Raw genomic sequence first — 17,702 nt, forward strand, 5'->3', positions numbered from 1 at the left:
ATATAGTTTCTTAATCATATTTTTTTATGTGTTTAGCTTTTTATATATTTCCTTTGTGGGGCATTAATTGCTGTTTGAATAAAATATGATTAGCTAAGTTAGGCTACTGATGACTATTACTGCAGTGTGTTCACAACAATGTTTGAAACCAAAAGTTGGACTTCCTGTTTTTAACTCAAACATGGCATAGAGAAAATGATGGACTTCTGTTTAATCAGATCACTCCTGTTGGTTTTGGAATCTTAGAACTTCCGAGGTTATCTGGCAGAGGTGGAGGCATTATTGTGGTTTACAACCTGCAATTCAAGATAAGCCCTGTATCTGTTTCCCAGTTCTCATCATTTGAATGCCTAGTTCTGAGTATTTCTGCTCCTACATCTACCATCATTGCAACAGTCTATAAACCACCTAAGACAACACATGAAGCTTTTACATCAGAATTTGCTGAGCTTCTGTCTATGTTGAGCTTGTAGTTCCATAGAATTCTTAATGTGGGGGACTTTAATATACATGTGGACCGAAGTGATTCTGCGGTTGCCAAGGAATATTTATCACTTCTTGACTGTCTTGACTTCTCACAGTTGGTAACAGGCCCAACTCATTGTAAAGGCCATACCCTGGATCTTGTGATATCAAATGGTTCATTTGTATCACAGTTATCATCTGTTGACATTGGATTGTCTGATCACTCAGCTGTTTTCTTTAATCTGGAGATGCATCTTTCAAGTGTGCCTACAAAACGAACTGCAACATTCCGGAAGTGGAAGTCTATTGATCAAACAGTTTTTTTCTAATTCTGTTGTATCCCCTTTAAGTGACTAAGCATTCAACATCTTTGGAGGAGAAAGTTTCACAGTTTAACAATGCACTGGTTACTAATCTTGACTCTTATGCTCCTCTAAGGTCATGTCAGATTACTTCAGCTCACACTGCTCCTTGGTATAATCATAATTTGCGCACTAGGAAGGCTGCATGTCGTAAAATGGAGCGTAAATGGCATCTTACTGGATTGAATGGTCATTATTTGGCTTGGAAGGACCTTCTGGGTGACTACAGAGCATTAATTGAGACTGAAAGATCTACTTATTTTTCTCAGACTATTAAAAACAATCAAGGAAACCCCAGACATTTGTTTCAAACTATAAATAGACTGCTTAAAGTTGATGCTGCCACCACCTTGCCTGTTTCTCAACAGCTATGTGATTCTTTTCTTAAATGTTTTAACTCTAAAATTGATAGTGTTCGCAAACAAATTTCTGTTGCATCTGCTCCCACTGTCTCACTTCTCTGTTCATCTGGGTTTACTGGTTTTCCTCTCACTAATTTTCCACATTTTGATTCTGAGGGTCTCAAAAGGGAGGTAACAAGCATGAAATCTACCACTTGCTTGCTTGATCCTATTCCCTCAAGCTTATTTAAATCTTGCTTCGATGTTTTGAGCCCTACTGTCCTTAGTATTATGAATGATTCATTGCAGATGGGAGATGTTCCAGCAGCATTAAAGATTGCTGCTGTAACCCCAGTATACCAAAAAAAGAAAATACTACTCAGGAGGATTTTAATAATTTTCGACCTATCTCTAACCTTCCGTTCATGGCAAAAATACTCGAGCGTGTTGTTGCCTTTCATCTACGTAACCATCCCGCAATTAATAACCTGTTTGATCTTTTTCAGTCAGGTTTTCGTAAATTCCACAGTACTGAAATGGCTTTAGTCAGAGTTACCAATGATTTGTTGATGGCTTCTATTATGTTGCCGACTCAGGACTATAGATAAACACTTTTATCTATTACATATAGAGCAAACGCACACGTTTTTTTCTTGGTTCACTGCTTCTTCAACTGCTTTATTCATTACAGACATCAACCAATAATAGAACACTGATGCCCCCTAATGGTTCAGTCTTTATATAACAACATTTAGCTGCATACATAATATTTCCTCCCCACTACGATAGAATGTCATTAACATTAACATTTAACATTTTGTTTAAACAAAACAATACACTTTTCATGTATGACACTAAAGGTACAATTACCCTTTTTCTTTTACTTCCAACAACAAATTAGAAATATCTCAGTGGTTGTATAACTTATATGTTGAAAGAATATGTCTCTCACTCAAACTGTGCTATAACCCTTTATTAACTAATTACTGCTCACTCATCATGGTAACGAGCTGGTGGTCTTTTGATCCTCACAGGATAACGTTTCACTGTCTCGGTTATCTGAGGATGTTCCGTAGATGGTGGTTCAGTGGACTGGTGTGTTTTTAATGTTTCTTTCATTTCTTGAACTTGAACATCCTTCTTTTCTAATAAAGGAGTATTTGAGTGCAGTGTGGTGCCACTATCACTAGGAGGTAGTAACACCTGTGGGCTTACAGTATGATTCACTGCAGTTTGCTGAGGCTCTGTATCTGGGCTTCTCAACATCTGGTCCACATGGCGTTTCCATACCCCTGGCGATCCCACATTCACCTTGCATGACACCGGTCCAGTCTTTTCTCTCACCACACCTTGTGCCCGCTTTTCCTCCCCCTTTCTATAATCACACACAAGAACTGACTCTCCTACCTCAAACTGCCTGTCTTTAGCGTGATGCTGGCGCCGTTGTTGTTGGGCATCCTGTGACCTGTGTACAGCTCCAGCCACACTTGGTTTTAATGGTGAAGGAGCGACGGGAGACATGAGGATCATCGTCTTTTCCTCTGAATTCCTCTTCACTTTAATTCTGATGATTTTAATGGTATTTGAACCCTGTGAGTATAACTGAACATTAAATACATTCACTTCAGGTGTTTTATTATTTTCATTTAAGAATATGATCTTTAGGATGTGTCACTTCTAGAGATATTTCTACTGTTTTACTGTGTTGTCTGTTTGTTCAGTGATTTCTGAACTGATCTGAAGCTCTTCATCACTCTCTGAACATCATTAAACTCATTCTCATGTATGCAGACGTACATCTGAGGGTTTATATGATTGGTTCTGAGACTGGTCTGTTATTGAGTGTGATGTGTCTGAATCTGATCAGATCTCTTTCCTCACAGGGATCACACCATGTCTTCAGTCTTGTACGGTGAGTATCAGAAACCAGATGTGATTCATTCTCCTGCCGTGAGTTAAAGGAGCTCTTGGTGATTTAATGTTTCTCTTAAATACTTCATACAGACACACATCAGTTTCTGCTTACAGACGTCACTGTGGAAATAGACCTGCCATATTCACATTTCTATTTGTCACCTGTGATGAACTGATTGCACAAACTCTATAATAATCTGTGAATTAATTCTGCTTCATTACTGAAGGACTGTTTTCGGGAAATTCACTTCACTTGAGTTTTATTGATTATTATTGTAATTTATTATATTTGTAGGGAAATTACTAGATACTTGGTCATTTACCTGAGTAGAATTAAGTACAATTTATATAAATTCAAATTGCTTTGAGCAGCTGTCTTGAGTGTTTCTGAGATAAAGTGAGCAGTATTCAGCTGGTCACGTGATCTGAATGTGGCCAATAAGCAAATGATACATTCTGTGCTGATTTATATATGCAAAAATTATTGGGTGCATATATTCAAAAAATTAAATAAGAAAGAAAGAAAGAAAGAAAGAAAGAGAAAGAATCCACACAGCAAACCAATGCCATAGACCTTAAAAAGCTTTTTAAAACTGGACAAAGTCACTGACTGCCCCTTTAAACAACTGTGTGAGAAGCAGAAGCACGTTTAGTGAAGATGTGTGTGTGAATGAACTGTCTTGTCTTGAACACAGAAGTCAATGAAGTCTCGTCGAGCTGCAGCCGCTGGATCACAGAATCAGGAATCTCAGGTTAGTGTCAGGATTACTGTTCTCCAGAAGCACAGAGATGATTGTAGATCACTGTTTCCTTCATTTATTAATCACTGCTGCTGAACAACACATGTTAAAGTCTGTCTGATTCTGAACCCAGAGCCAGAACCAGAACCAGAACCAGAACCCAGCAGAGTCACATGAGATGAGTCCTCTAGTGAACACACAACACCAGGAGAACAGCAGGAGCACCGGGACGGAGGAAGCTCAGCCGGATTCAGTGGTTTCACAATCATAATCAACAGATCCAGAAAAACACTTGTGAGGAGCTTTCCTCTGAGATTTAAGAGTTCAGTCTCATTCTTCATCTGTTTTTGAGGCCGTTATTTAATGTGTGTTTGCTGTAAATATATACAGGATGTTTAACTGCCATTGCACTTGTTCTTTATATTGATGTAATAGTGATTTTCTCTTATAACTAACCCTAGCTGTAAACTACTTCAGCAGTAGAAATGACACTGAGATTCCTTCAAGATCAACGGAGAGAAATCAGTGTTATAATATTAACTTTAATAAACACATCTGTGGATTGAGGCTGGAGTCTCAAGATCACAGAGATCACAGTTCAGGATCACAATGTCTGTCACACATCAGAAACACTAAGACTGAATATCTACAGCTTCAGATGACCGCTCAGATCCTTCATTATGACTCTGTCATGAAGAGTAAAACATTAGGACACATAGACTGTTATTAATAACACTAACTTTGAATACTCTTACTATTGCTGCATATGTGACATTGTCATTTTTCTGTATGCACAGAACATCTGAAAGACCTGCTACATTCACTAAGAGCAGTATACTGTATCCCACAATGCAAAGCGTTTCACTTGATTCTCCATTTCCAGTGTGATGACAGAAGCAGAAGTAACTCAGACAGATGATGTATTTCTACTTCGTCTCAGATGGACTCATGAGAACAGCTGTACTGTAGTTAGTGTCAACACTGGAAGTGCTTACACAACTACTGTATGTGTTTATTGTATCTGTTCTTCTTCTGCTTTTGAGTCTGTGACAGACCAATTTAATGTAATTTGATCGAGGACAGTATGAACTTTAACCACAGCAAAATTGAGTCTCTATCTCCAGGTAGTGGTTTGGAGATCTAAAACATGTCTCTTTTCGCTTATAGACTCTGATCAGTTTGTCTAAAAATGACAAGACTGTTGTCTTCAGATTTGGTGTGACATGTATGTGTTTTTAAAAATGTCAAAGAAGATTCATCTGAGCAAGCTGAAAACATTGATACCAATTATTCCATGATCAGCCCAACTTGATTTATGCTGAAAACCTACTTTGTGAACTCCTCTTTGACCGATGGTCAGATTTACTCCTAATTTCACTGGGCTCATCTTCAGATTTCGTGTCAATAGACAAAACAGTTTTCTTTACAGCATCAGTGTATTTGATGTCCTGATGTTAAACTGTTTCTGAGGCTGCATCTCTGCAGAGCTTTGACACACTGACACCAAACTCTGTGTGTGTCGTTTGCTGGGTTTACATCCTGAATAAATGTTTACAATTTATTTAAGTGTTTGAGCGGATGACGGTGGTATTGGAAACCTAATAAACAACAGTAAATCAAACTTTAACTTGTAAATTAGAATTCATTATTTGGGAAATGTGTTTCCATCTCACCTTTATTTGCATTAAATCTTTTTCACACAAGTCAAAACCCACCTCAAGAGAACGTAAAAACGTTTTTTTTGCAAATTAAAGGATTTATTTATTTATTTAAATTAGGTGTGTCCATCACTTGTTTCTGATGCAATACTTAAAAAAAGTATAGAAGTATAGATAGACTGCAAAATCAGAGCTGATAAAAGCTAAGCGTAATATTTGTGATGAGCTAACATGTTGTCAGAGAGGCACATGTGAGAAGATAATTGGTGAGCGAGCAGCACTAAGCACCTCTAGCACTCTCTGTAACCAGACCTGCCTCTCGAGCAGCACCTGCCCTTGGTTTGGGCCCTTGGTCACTGCTTCATGAAGCTTCAAAAACTTGGTGAATCATTTGTTTCGAAATAATAATGGTCCCGAGCTGAACAATTTTGGAATATAATCTAATTGCGATTTTATTTTATTTTTATCTTTGCCAATATTGTGATTGCAATTTAATGTGTTATTTCTTAAAGTTCTTTATGGTCTGTAATAAACAAACAAAGACAAGCAATAAATCATCATTAGATTAAAGTGTTCTTTTCTGTAGGTCAGGCCTGCATATTGCGATAAAATTAAGGGATGCATGAATTGATATGAATAACTGTTTAAGTTAACAACTACAATCACAGTAGTATGTACTGTATAATAGTAGACTGATATGTTGAACTTCCAGCCTCGCAAACATGTAATAATGATGACAACAACAAAGCACTGACCATTTAAACTTTAATATGAGGCCGTCCTTAAAAATATTCTTGTTTGCCGTAACCCAACTGACCGTCAATTTAGGACCGACTCGGTTTATTTATTTATTTTGCTTTTTGTATTGTAATTGTATAAATTGCCTAGGCCTACATACAAACTAATTGGTTCTAGAACCAACAAAATGTCTGATGGCAGGTCTGTGTCTGTCAGACCTCGACCTGGCCATTTCATACTGGACGGAGCTGCGCTCAATCTGACTGCCTGTGGGCCTGGAGGAATGGGCCATTTCACACTGGCTGCCCTGTCACTGTTCTTGTGGAAGAATTACGGACGAAATCAGGGCAAGTAGCTGCCGTGCCCTCTCCTGTGTCTCAGCTGTATTTAACTGGAAAGGGATTTTAGTTTAGATGTACAAACATATTTAAAATAACTTATCTGCTTTGAGGCTAGCAAGTGCAAAGGTAGAAACTAGCTCACTACTCACTAAATGAGACGTGAAACTATCAAAACATTCATTTGGCATTTGATTTAAAAATAGCATAAACCAGGTGAGTTTGCAAGTTTACCAAGCATGATGGCTGGTTAGCTTTACTAGCCATTAGCAAGCAAATAATATAATACACATTCAGTCATGAATATGAGTGCTATTTTTTAATATTTAATCTTCAGTGATACTGAGCTTGCTCAGCCAGCTGTGTGTCATCATCTTACCCAAACATTGGAGTGTCCGTGCTCACTGCTCAACTTAACTATCCATAAGGCAGAGGCGGCATCTATGCAGGTGAACCCAACAATGGTGTATGATTTAGTTTGACTCCCAAGACAAGACAATGCTCACATGACTGGCCAATAGGTACGTGGCCCCGCCCATGACACAATTCTCACAGTGAAAGCTAAATCCTGACACTAGAGCAATAAATTGCATTGAGAGCAAAGAAAAACGAGAGAAACACTTTTTTTTTTAGAAAATGTTTTCACACTGATAGCAAATATATATATATATATATTTGAGAGTTTTTTTCAAAGTATTTTGAGAGAGATTTTTTTTCCCCTCAGAAATCATTTTACAAATTTCAAATGTATATTTTTTTATGTTATATTAGAAAATACTTTGTCTCAAAACTTTTTTAGTATCAAATATTATAATTTTTTGCTATTGGTATGAAAACTTTTTCTCTCAAATATAATTTTTTTTTCTCTCAGATCATTTATTTTCTCGCATGTAATAAAGACACAAATCTAGCTCCATACACCTGAACCACTATTTCCCAATTCCCACAATCCAATGCGGAGTAGCATCGAGCTGGAAGCGAGAGCGGGAGCTTGAGATGAAGTTTACATTTTTATTTCTGTTTTTCCTACATTATTTATATTAAAATATGTTATGTAGGCAATTACTCAGTTTAATATTTGACTGAATTTACTGAGGTGGCATCGTTGTTAACTTACAAAAATGATGATAATTTGGTGGATAATTTAAAAATATTCGTTAATAACAGGTAGTGTATTCTGATGTAAAATTAACGGTCGCCTGAGGACGCTCTACAACCATCTTATCTGAGCTCAAAACACTGCTTGAGCGAGTTTCAAGATACTAAAAATTATAAATACATAATTCTGAACGTGTTTATTTTTGTTCTCACTATTTTAATAGCATTTAATTAATATGAACATAAAAGCATTACAAATATATATATATATATATATATATATATATATATATATATATATATATATATATATATATATATATATATATGTATAACTGCAATATAAAGTAATTTTTAGTATTATTGCTATTAGTATTATTTTCTAAAATTAGGTAAATGTAATATAAAAGTACACATGGCAATGTTTTTGCAACAGCTCCAAGTCTCATGCGCAGTGTAGGCTATACGTCACTGTCCGAATCCGTTCACTTATTTATTTGTTCACTCCTTCCTGATATAGTGAACTCAACTGCCCTACACTATATAGGCATTAGTGAATGAGTGAGCGATTTCAGACACTGCATTCGTCTCACTGTGAGAGTCAACAGTTCGCGCTTGGTAATGATGCCTGCGGCTGCAGTAAACAACATGTTCGTGGTCACTGTTCAAAGTCATACGGGTTCGGGCACCATAATACATCTAAAACATTCATTAAAACAGCTCGACAACGCTTTCACTTGGCACAGAGTTCTGGAAAAAATGTGCCCAGATCTTTTCCCATCCCTTCTCCCGTGTAGTCTTACCTTGACTGTGTCGACTGACTTGAAGGAAACCACTAAAATGTTGGTAGAGGAAACTCAAACTATTGAGGACGTGCCACAGTTTGACCCACAAATCAAAGTGGTTTCTTTTAAATTGAAATTTCAAAGTGAGACACCACCACACAACAACACGAGGAATGCATTTTCCATCATGATGGGCCAGCAGAGGCGACGTTGCCACCCCATTCATAAATTAGACAATATATTTTAAGTATATTTTATGTTCATAGCCAACATATGTAGGCCAAGGAGTCGACCCGCACCAAACTCAATTTAAAATCCCCTCCCCCTCACAGTGACAATGGTTCCCCCATCACCAGTACGGCAGCGACCCCTGCGAAATTTCACCAGTCAGTGGCAGCAGGACAGCCGGGGCAGGCTGAACAGTGCATCTGTCTCCAGTACAGTGTCTAGGAGAAGAGAGGTTGATCTCACGCAGCCGGACGAACGTGAAACCGAAAGTAAAGACTGCAAGTGAAGCTCAAATTGATCCACAGACATTTGACTACGAGCTTCAGTCAGCGAAACATCTATATCTGTGCTGATTTATAGCTAAAGCAAGGATTTGGTTTAATGTGAGAGTTGAAGATGCGCAGATCCAGGTGTGTTTTGATGTCAGTGCTGCTGATGATCGCCGATGGTATGTAGAATATTATTATAGGATTATATTAAACGTTTCTGTCTCTATCTCTGTTCAACAAAACTATTATGAATGGGCAATTCTTTATTTATGTTCATTTCAAAAATATATTTTGGCTTCAATGCATCTGAATCCTGGCTGTCCTAAGTCATGCTGCATCATGAGTCCAGTATGAGACGATAAAAATACAGTCGCTGTCAAATGACTACAAAAATAAATGTTCATATTTTCGGATCAGACCAGTGTCTCTATAGCCTACAGATTAAGAAAACATATGTCTTCATAATGCAGTTTATCTGAAAACAGTGCAAACTGTAAGATTGTAAAGTGAAGTCTTCTGTATGTAGTGACCACACCCAGCACAAACTCGATGAAGAGAAGACGATGCCAGACGCCCAAACAACATTAACATTTGGTTGGAAAGCGAAAAGTGAAAAGACGTCTGTATAAAAAAAGAAAGAAAGAAAAAGAAAAGAAAAATGTCCAAAGTAGGCTACGTCGAAATGTGTCTGTAACATTAAAGTTGAAAAGACGTATTTTCAGGGCTAATTTCAACCGTTAATTCATTAATTATATTTATATTTCATATTCAGAATTACTGTCGAAATAAGACATTTCACAAACATTTATCGACACGTTAAATACATCTATCACAACAACAACAACAATAATAATAATAATAATAATAATAATAAAATATTCTGATCACATATTAATCCTGCATTTGATCAAACATACCGTAAAACAGTAATATTGCGAAATATAACTACAGAAATAATTGTTTTTGTATATGCATGCATTGTGAAATGTAATTTATTCTTGTGAATTGATTTTTTTTTTTCAGCATCATTACTCCAGTCTTCAGTGTAACATGATCCTTCATTAGGCGTGTTCGACTTGAAGCAGCGCTGCAGAGATTGATCCCTGTATGACATCACAGTAAGAGAGCACAGGATCCAATGCGTTCGAATCGATCTCGTGGTACTTTGATGTCATAGAGTGATCATTCTGTGCAGCTACAGATATAAACTAAATAAATTTAAGACTTTTAAAGACTTTAAAATGCTAAAGAGTTGGTGTTTGTGACTGATTCACAAACAGAAGGGGGAAAAAAAGATAATAGCATCACTGAATACAAGTCTTGTTAAGGAGGTCTAACCAATCAGAGTCCATTTATTGGATGACGTTGGAAAAGGACGATGAGCTAGAAACTTCCCGATCTCTCTTGTCAGCGAGCGGAGTGAAGAGAATGAACGCATGTTGCTGAGTTCCTGATATTAATCTTTGGAGTTTGCCTACTTTGTGTGCGTTTATGCAAAGATGTAAGTCTATATACTTATATGTGATACTTAATATAGTTATCCCGCCCTGTTATGGCTTTATTTGAAAGAAATTAGCAAGATGTCTATCTCCTCAGAGTTCTGAACTCACGCTGAAGTAGTTAAATATAACAGATTATGCATATAAAGTTATTTACTTCATTCCTTATGTAACATTGTTTGGTGCATCATAATTTAGTTAATAAGTGTTTAGATGTTGATTTTATCATATTCTCCGTAATCCCGTTCGTATACGATGATTACTCATCACTTTATAACAGACACGGAGAATTTGCAAATTACTGTTATACATGCTGAATGCGCCATCTAGAGGGAAATTTAAGTATTGCAGTTAACTAGGAATTGTATTAGATGTGAATATCATGTATATATGTTATTATATTATTGTAATATGTTATTTATTTGTTTATTTCAGACCACACACACACACACGTTTACTACAGTAAAGTCAGAATGTTCTGAATCCTGTGCCGTGTTTTTACTGACACCCTGGGGCGAGCACAATCTCCTGATCAGCAATAGTTCAAACTTCCCTACAAGTCTAATATTGCATATTTCTGTGTACTCATTCTTCATGAGCGATTATTAAATAATCAGTATGTCAGGGGTTCTCAGCTCTGGGCCTCGAGGGCCACGGTCTTACAGAGGGTGCGTCTCAATCAATTTAACTTCAGGTTCTGAACTAACATATTGTGCACATTAATTCAGGCACTGATAAGAACATTGGCTCTCTATACACTGGTGACTATTACTATCCTCCTTATACAACATCACTAGTGACAACTCTCATAAGTGTCAGCTGCGGCAGGACAAGACTTCTGAAAAGTGAATGAGTGAGGCTTTAGTAGTCCTATAAACAAGCATCAGATGAGCTCGTATTCAAAGTCAATACTCGGGTGATGCTGACCTCTGCTGACGATCAGAGGGAACCACAGAGTTCAAATTCATTGTGTCTTTATGTCCACTAACCCCCCCTTAACACACCAGCTCGTTAGAAGTGAGCTCTGTAGCTAAAAAAATAATTAAATGTAATAAGTAAAGAGTTCAGTTGTTTAATTTATTTTTTTTATAGTTAATCTTATTCCCAGTTCTGTGTATCTTCTGGTCATTTGAACAAAAATTAAGCTAGATCGTTCTATTTTTTTTTCTTTTTTCTTTTAAAAATGGGTTAAAAATTTGAATATGCTTTAATGTTTTAATATATGTATGTTTTATGCTTAAATATTAGTTTGGAAGTCCCAGGACATATGTAAGTCTCTTTTGTGCATGTGCTGTGTTTGTTTAGCTTTTCTCTCTCTCTCCCTCAAACACTGTTAAGGACTAACAGGTGGAGTTGAATTAGTTCAAGTTCAAGTCTGCTTTATTGTCAATTCATGCATACAGATAATGGAAATTGCATTACTCTCAGATAACATTAACATTAAAGCCTAAAAAAAAAAATCTAGATCAAATATAAAATGTAGATACAACTATACAATAAGGGAATGCATATAAAAAAGCATATAATAATATTAAAAATAAAATAAAATAAAGCAGTGCAAGGCAAATTATAGATATAGTGCAAATCAATGAAGTCAACAACAGTGTAGATAAAAGATTTTTTAGTGCAAAAAAAAAAAAACTTATTAAAAATATCTTATTAATTCTGATTAAAGTGACAAGTGATAAAGGGCTCAAGAGTTATTTTATTTAACTGACTGATGAGGTAGTGGAATGACGTCAGTTCCATGCCGAATGAGGCAGTGAGCAGACCAATGCTGCACAAAGTGACTAGTGAATCCCATCATATAATTAGTGTGTGTGTGGGGGGATCATAGTTCAGTGGTGCCTGGGGCAGAAGAGGGGAGGGGGAAAGTTCGGGAGTGAGTTCAGCTTCCTGACAGCCTGGTGGATGAAGCTGTCCTTAGTTTTTTTTAAGACATTAAGACAGTAAGACATTTTACAATATTATAAAATTAATTAGTTGATGATTCTGCTGATGCACTATCCTGACTGGCCCACTAGAGGAAGTTAAAAAGCAGTGATGGACACTTGGAGTGAGAGGCTGCTGATGTTGTGTGTGTTTGTGGTCAATGGTGTTGACAGGGTTTTAATACTCTTGTTGGAGGATTCATTTAACCCAAACATATGAATAAATTTATTAAGTGTTTTTTTTTTTTTTTTTTTTTAAGTTAGGTAGATTGCTTTTGGGAGTCAGTATGTTCTGTTTATTATGTTGGCAAGGACCCCTCCTGAAGTTGTTTGCTTCCATGTTTAATAAATTTTATTCTGTTTTGTATTGATTCTGTTTTTTTTGTGAGTCAGTAGAAGAGGAGGCTCCCTCCATTCCTCTATACCAGTCTCTTTATTATTTTCTCCCAACCCTAGACGGAGGAGTGTAATAAGCCTTGAAACACCTTGTACTCATGTATGCCCCTTTAGTTAATAATTCTAAAGTATATATAAGTTATAAATACAACTATTATGTAGTCATTAAGTTAAAAATTGTAATAGCAAATTAAAACATTACTTGTGAGGTTTTTCTTGAACTGGTTTAGAATTAAAAAGTGAAAGTGAAAGTGAAAGTGACGTGACATTCAGCCAAGTATGGTGACCCATACTCAGAATTCGTGATCTGCATTTAACCCATCCGAAGTGCACACACACAGAGCAGTGAACACACACACACACACACTGTGAGCACACACCCGGAGCAGTGGGCAGCCATTTATGCTGCAGCGCCCGGGGAGCAGTTGGGGGTTCGATGCCTTGCTCAAGGGCACCTAAGTCGTGGTATTGAAGGTGGAGAGAGAGCTGTTCATGCACTCCCCCCACCTACAATTCCTGCCGGCCCGGGACTAGAACTCACAACCCTTCGATTGCCAGTCCGGTAAAAAAAAAATGCTACTTTTCTGGCTATGAATAGCTTTATTTGGTTTTGTCAATATCATGCAGCGGCTGTGAGGGGGAAAAAGCCAATAATGTAGTTTTCCATTTTTTCATCTGCAGAACAAAATGAGTAAGACATTTTACAATATTATAAAATTAAAGAAACCTCAAAATAAGTGTAAAGAAGAAAAAAAGGGATGACTATATTTTGGGGCCAAACGACATGTAAGTCATGCTCTCCTGCAGGGTGCAGTCAGTGAGAAGAGTTATTAGAAAAACATAGGTGTATATAATTACTATTATTATTATTATTATTATTATTATTAAGCAATGAACATTATTTGAAGTTTACATAAGTTTTTTACCTTATCAATTCCTAACTTGCACCATGATCTATAATAGGCCTAGCTATTTTTCTCTGTGTGTTCAGATATTAGTATACGCTACTACAATGTATTACAGTGTCAGATTATAGGGCAGAGTGGGGAAACCCAGTTAAGGACTGTGCATTTATTTATTTATTTTTTCTCTATGTGAAATACAAGTTAAATGTGTTACAAGTTATCACAGTTTTAGTGACAATGACTTTAAATACAAAGCATGGAAAATGTTTTCATGTTATTAGTGCAAATTTAATTTGTGCCAAGGAGGTGTTTTTTATATTTATTCATTCATTCATTCATTTATTTATTTATATTAATGCTTAAATCAATACACAAGCAATAACAGATAACAACAGAATAAAAAACAAACAAAACATGGAGGGAATAATATAAGTTAAATTAAACATTAGCAAATTATGAAATTTACATGACACTAAAAGCCAAGGAGGTGTTTTAAACCATTGGTGGGATGCCCTCAGTCTGACAAAGCAATTTGCTTTAAACATTTACTTCAAAAGCAGAGTACAGGCAGTTTTAGCTTAAAATTTTAAAGAATATAATAAATAATTATGAGTTACAAAATTATAATAAGAAACATTTTATTAACTGATGCTAACTGGCTAGCTAACTAGCTAACTTGAGGTAATTTTAAATTTTAATTTTATTCAGCTAAATAGTTGGAATACATTTGATGGAGAAACAAAGGATTTGATGTTCAGAACAGAATAATTCCAGTAATTTCCCATGTTTGAGAAAAAAAAAATATATTTTTTCTTAACACATACTCTATGTACAGACCTTACTGTTCTCATATCATCTACAACTTTGATTTAAAACAATTTTTAAACACTGTTTTTCTTACTGCTGAAAATTAGAACATTTACTGTGAAATCCATTTTCTCTCCGGTACATCGGCACTGTAAGCTTCATGGTCAACTTATGCATCACTCTTGTCAAAAAAATGTATCTTGACTTTATCTCGTGTACGGTGTACAGTTAAGGACACCCTGAGACCTCAGTCATTAAATGAAAAGGCATCACGCCTCAGACTGAAAAGCTTCAGGTCTCAGGAAAAACGATGTCAGGTGTCAGGTCGCGTACAATTAAAGTACAGCAAAGTCAGTAATATTGTGAAATATTTTTACTATTTAAAATAACAGTTTTCTATTTGAATACATTTTAGAATGTAATTTATTCCTGTAATCAAAGGGTAATTTTCAGCATCATTACTCCAGTCTTCAGTGTCACATCCTTCAGAAATCATTCAAATACGCTGATTTGCTGTATTTTTTTTCTGTATTCTGAATGAATAGAAGGATCCAAAGATCAGCATTTATGTGAAATAAAATGCCTTTGCAACATTATACACTGTATCAAGCAAGGATTCTTTAAATTGATCAACAGTGATGATAAAGACATCATTTTACAAAAAAATTCTATTTCAGATAAATTATGTTCTTCTGAAATTTCTATTAATCAATGAAACCTGAAAAAAAATAATCTACTCATAATAATGATAATAAAAGTAATGATGCAAAATAATTGCTTTAAAATCTCATTAAATTAAAATTTGAAATATATTCAAATAGAAAACAGTAATTTTAAATAATCTAGTAAAATATTTTATTTTGCTGTACTTTGGATAAAATAAATACAGGCTTGGTGAACAGAAGAGACTTGACTTTTAGTGGATAACACTGGTATCAAAAGTATTCACATTCATTACTCAGGTAGAAGTATAGTTACTAGGGTTTTGTGACGATGGGGTGCGGGAATGAACTCAGGCGCAGACAGAATGCACTACACACAGGGTTTATTAATGACAAAAAGGGGAAAACAAAACCCACGAGGGGGAAAACAACGACTAGAGAATAGACAGATAACTTAACAAGACTTAGATTAGAAACAAACAATAAAACAAAAGACTCTTCACTCTGGAACTCACACTACAAAAAAACAATCCACAGGTCCAACGTGATCTCATGAGTAGCTATACGTGTGTATTTTTACGTTAAATGTGGTTCTACCACACACTCATTTACTTACGTTTTCATGCACATAAAAACTTACAATTTAGACGTATTTATAGCAGTAAAACGTACAAATACTTACGTGTTAGCAGCTAAAAAAACGTAAATAAACTAACGTAAAGTGTGAGTTTATATGAATTCCCATGTATTAATATTAAAATTGTGGATTTAATGATTTAAATCTGTTGTATTTAATTGTCATATCAATAAATGTTTTTATTGAATTTATTGAAAGTTTACTCATCTACTTAATAGGAATAACATTTCTGTGCATTGTGCAAACCATAGATACACAAAAGCACAGCATAAAATTACAAATCACATCCATTTTATTTGTTTGCTGTACTTCATATCTTTAGAATCCAGATGTTTGCAAGGAACATATCCATATCAATCGATTTTCATCTTCATTCTCAGCAACAGCATTCGTCACAGACAAAGCTTGCGCTCGTTATGATTCGAAATTTCGAATTTGAAAATAGCGCCAGTGCGCCATAGGAACGTTACGACATGGTTTACGGCGCTGATATCGAACTCTCATTGGTTCTCGCATAATTCGTCACAGATTGCGACATGTAATGTTTCAGTTGATACTGCGCCAGTGCGCCTTCACGGAGAGAAGACAGATACATAATTTCACGGATTAATAAATTAAATTCTGCTCTGTACCATATAAAAACTATTACCTCCAGAGAGGACTGCGACTGGAACTCATTATCATTTGAACTACTTTTGGTACCACTTTTGATATTTTTTCGCAAAAAAATAAATGATTAACGTTATTTTTGTTTGTCTCTTATTTGTTTATTTATAAAAGTAACGTTTTGTAGTTTTAAGAAAGGTTGTGGGTAGGTTTAGGGGTAGGTGTAAGCTTAACGTTAGTGGCTCAAAAAAACTTAATGTTATATTTTTACTAAAATTGTGTTTTATTTTATTCTTTTACATTCTGTATAAAATGGGTAGGTTTAGGTTCGGGTGAGGTATAGGGATCTTACATTTATATAAAAAAAAAAGAAAATCATAAAAAGGGAAAATATACATAAATATAAAAAAAAAATCAGATACGCATTGAAAAGCAGCTTCATGAGCAAATTTCTATGGATAACTGACTGGTCAGAGAACACGTTCTATCTGTACGTATTTGAGGTTGTTTTTATGTAAATTTCGATACGTATCGAACATGTAATTATGTCCAGATAATACGTAAATGACACTGTAAATACGTAAAGGCACATACGTATTGGACAGTTTTAATTTACGTCTAAATATGTACGTTTTGAATGTGAGATCAGGCTGACAGGTCTCACAACGTTTTGTCAAAGTGTAGCAATGAACCGCACTAGACAGCAAACACAAGGGGATTTAAATAGGGAGACTAATGATAACATAACAGGTGACACAGGCAGATTAGTCTAAAATATAATTCACACAAAAAAAAAACACGATTCACACATGCGTAGACAATTTCACATGCATGAAACCTAATTCACGAACACACACACAAAAAACAATCATGTTAATCATGTTAAAAAAAATATTCACAAAAAGCAATTCCCATGCGCAGAATAAAATGTTATATTTATAAAATATATTTCACAAATGCAAAAAACAATTGTAGATATACAACTGTGCACAAAAAACCTTTGAATGTTTAAAATGTACGAGTGTCTGAATGTACGAATCGTCATTTGCTACGAATCCACTCGGATTTGAGTGTGTGTTTTTAAGACTTTCCTGGCAGAGCTCTCTTCCCACGTGGGTCCGTCGTACTCTTTAGCCAATCCGATGCGAGCTTACCATTCAACCAATCATATCATAAGCCACTGAGTGCATTCAAGGAGCACGATTCTGCGCACCTTTTGCGCAATATGGATTAATTAGAATGGAAATTAAGCCTTTACATCAGTAATCCAGCATGGCGAATGAAGAACGGGAAGCTTTAGTTTATTTCAACGGGGAATAAACG

At 35.6% G+C, this 17,702-nt stretch overlaps 1 protein-coding gene across 1 annotated transcript in view; it reads left to right on the forward strand.

The window, feature by feature from the left end:
• The first annotated feature begins 9,057 nt into the window (after positions 1 to 9,057).
• LOC113094869 (CD276 antigen-like) overlaps positions 9,058 to 17,702 on the forward strand; it is a 28,094-nt gene continuing 19,449 nt past the window's right edge. The window contains exon 1 of the mRNA XM_026260495.1: positions 9,058 to 9,115. Coding sequence (XP_026116280.1) covers positions 9,064 to 9,115 — 52 coding nt within the window. The 5' untranslated portion in view covers positions 9,058 to 9,063. The remainder of the gene's footprint in view (positions 9,116 to 17,702) is intronic.

This window comes from Carassius auratus, unplaced genomic scaffold, assembly GCF_003368295.1.
Source record: "Carassius auratus strain Wakin unplaced genomic scaffold, ASM336829v1 scaf_tig00215459, whole genome shotgun sequence".
Taxonomy (NCBI): domain Eukaryota; kingdom Metazoa; phylum Chordata; class Actinopteri; order Cypriniformes; family Cyprinidae; genus Carassius; species Carassius auratus.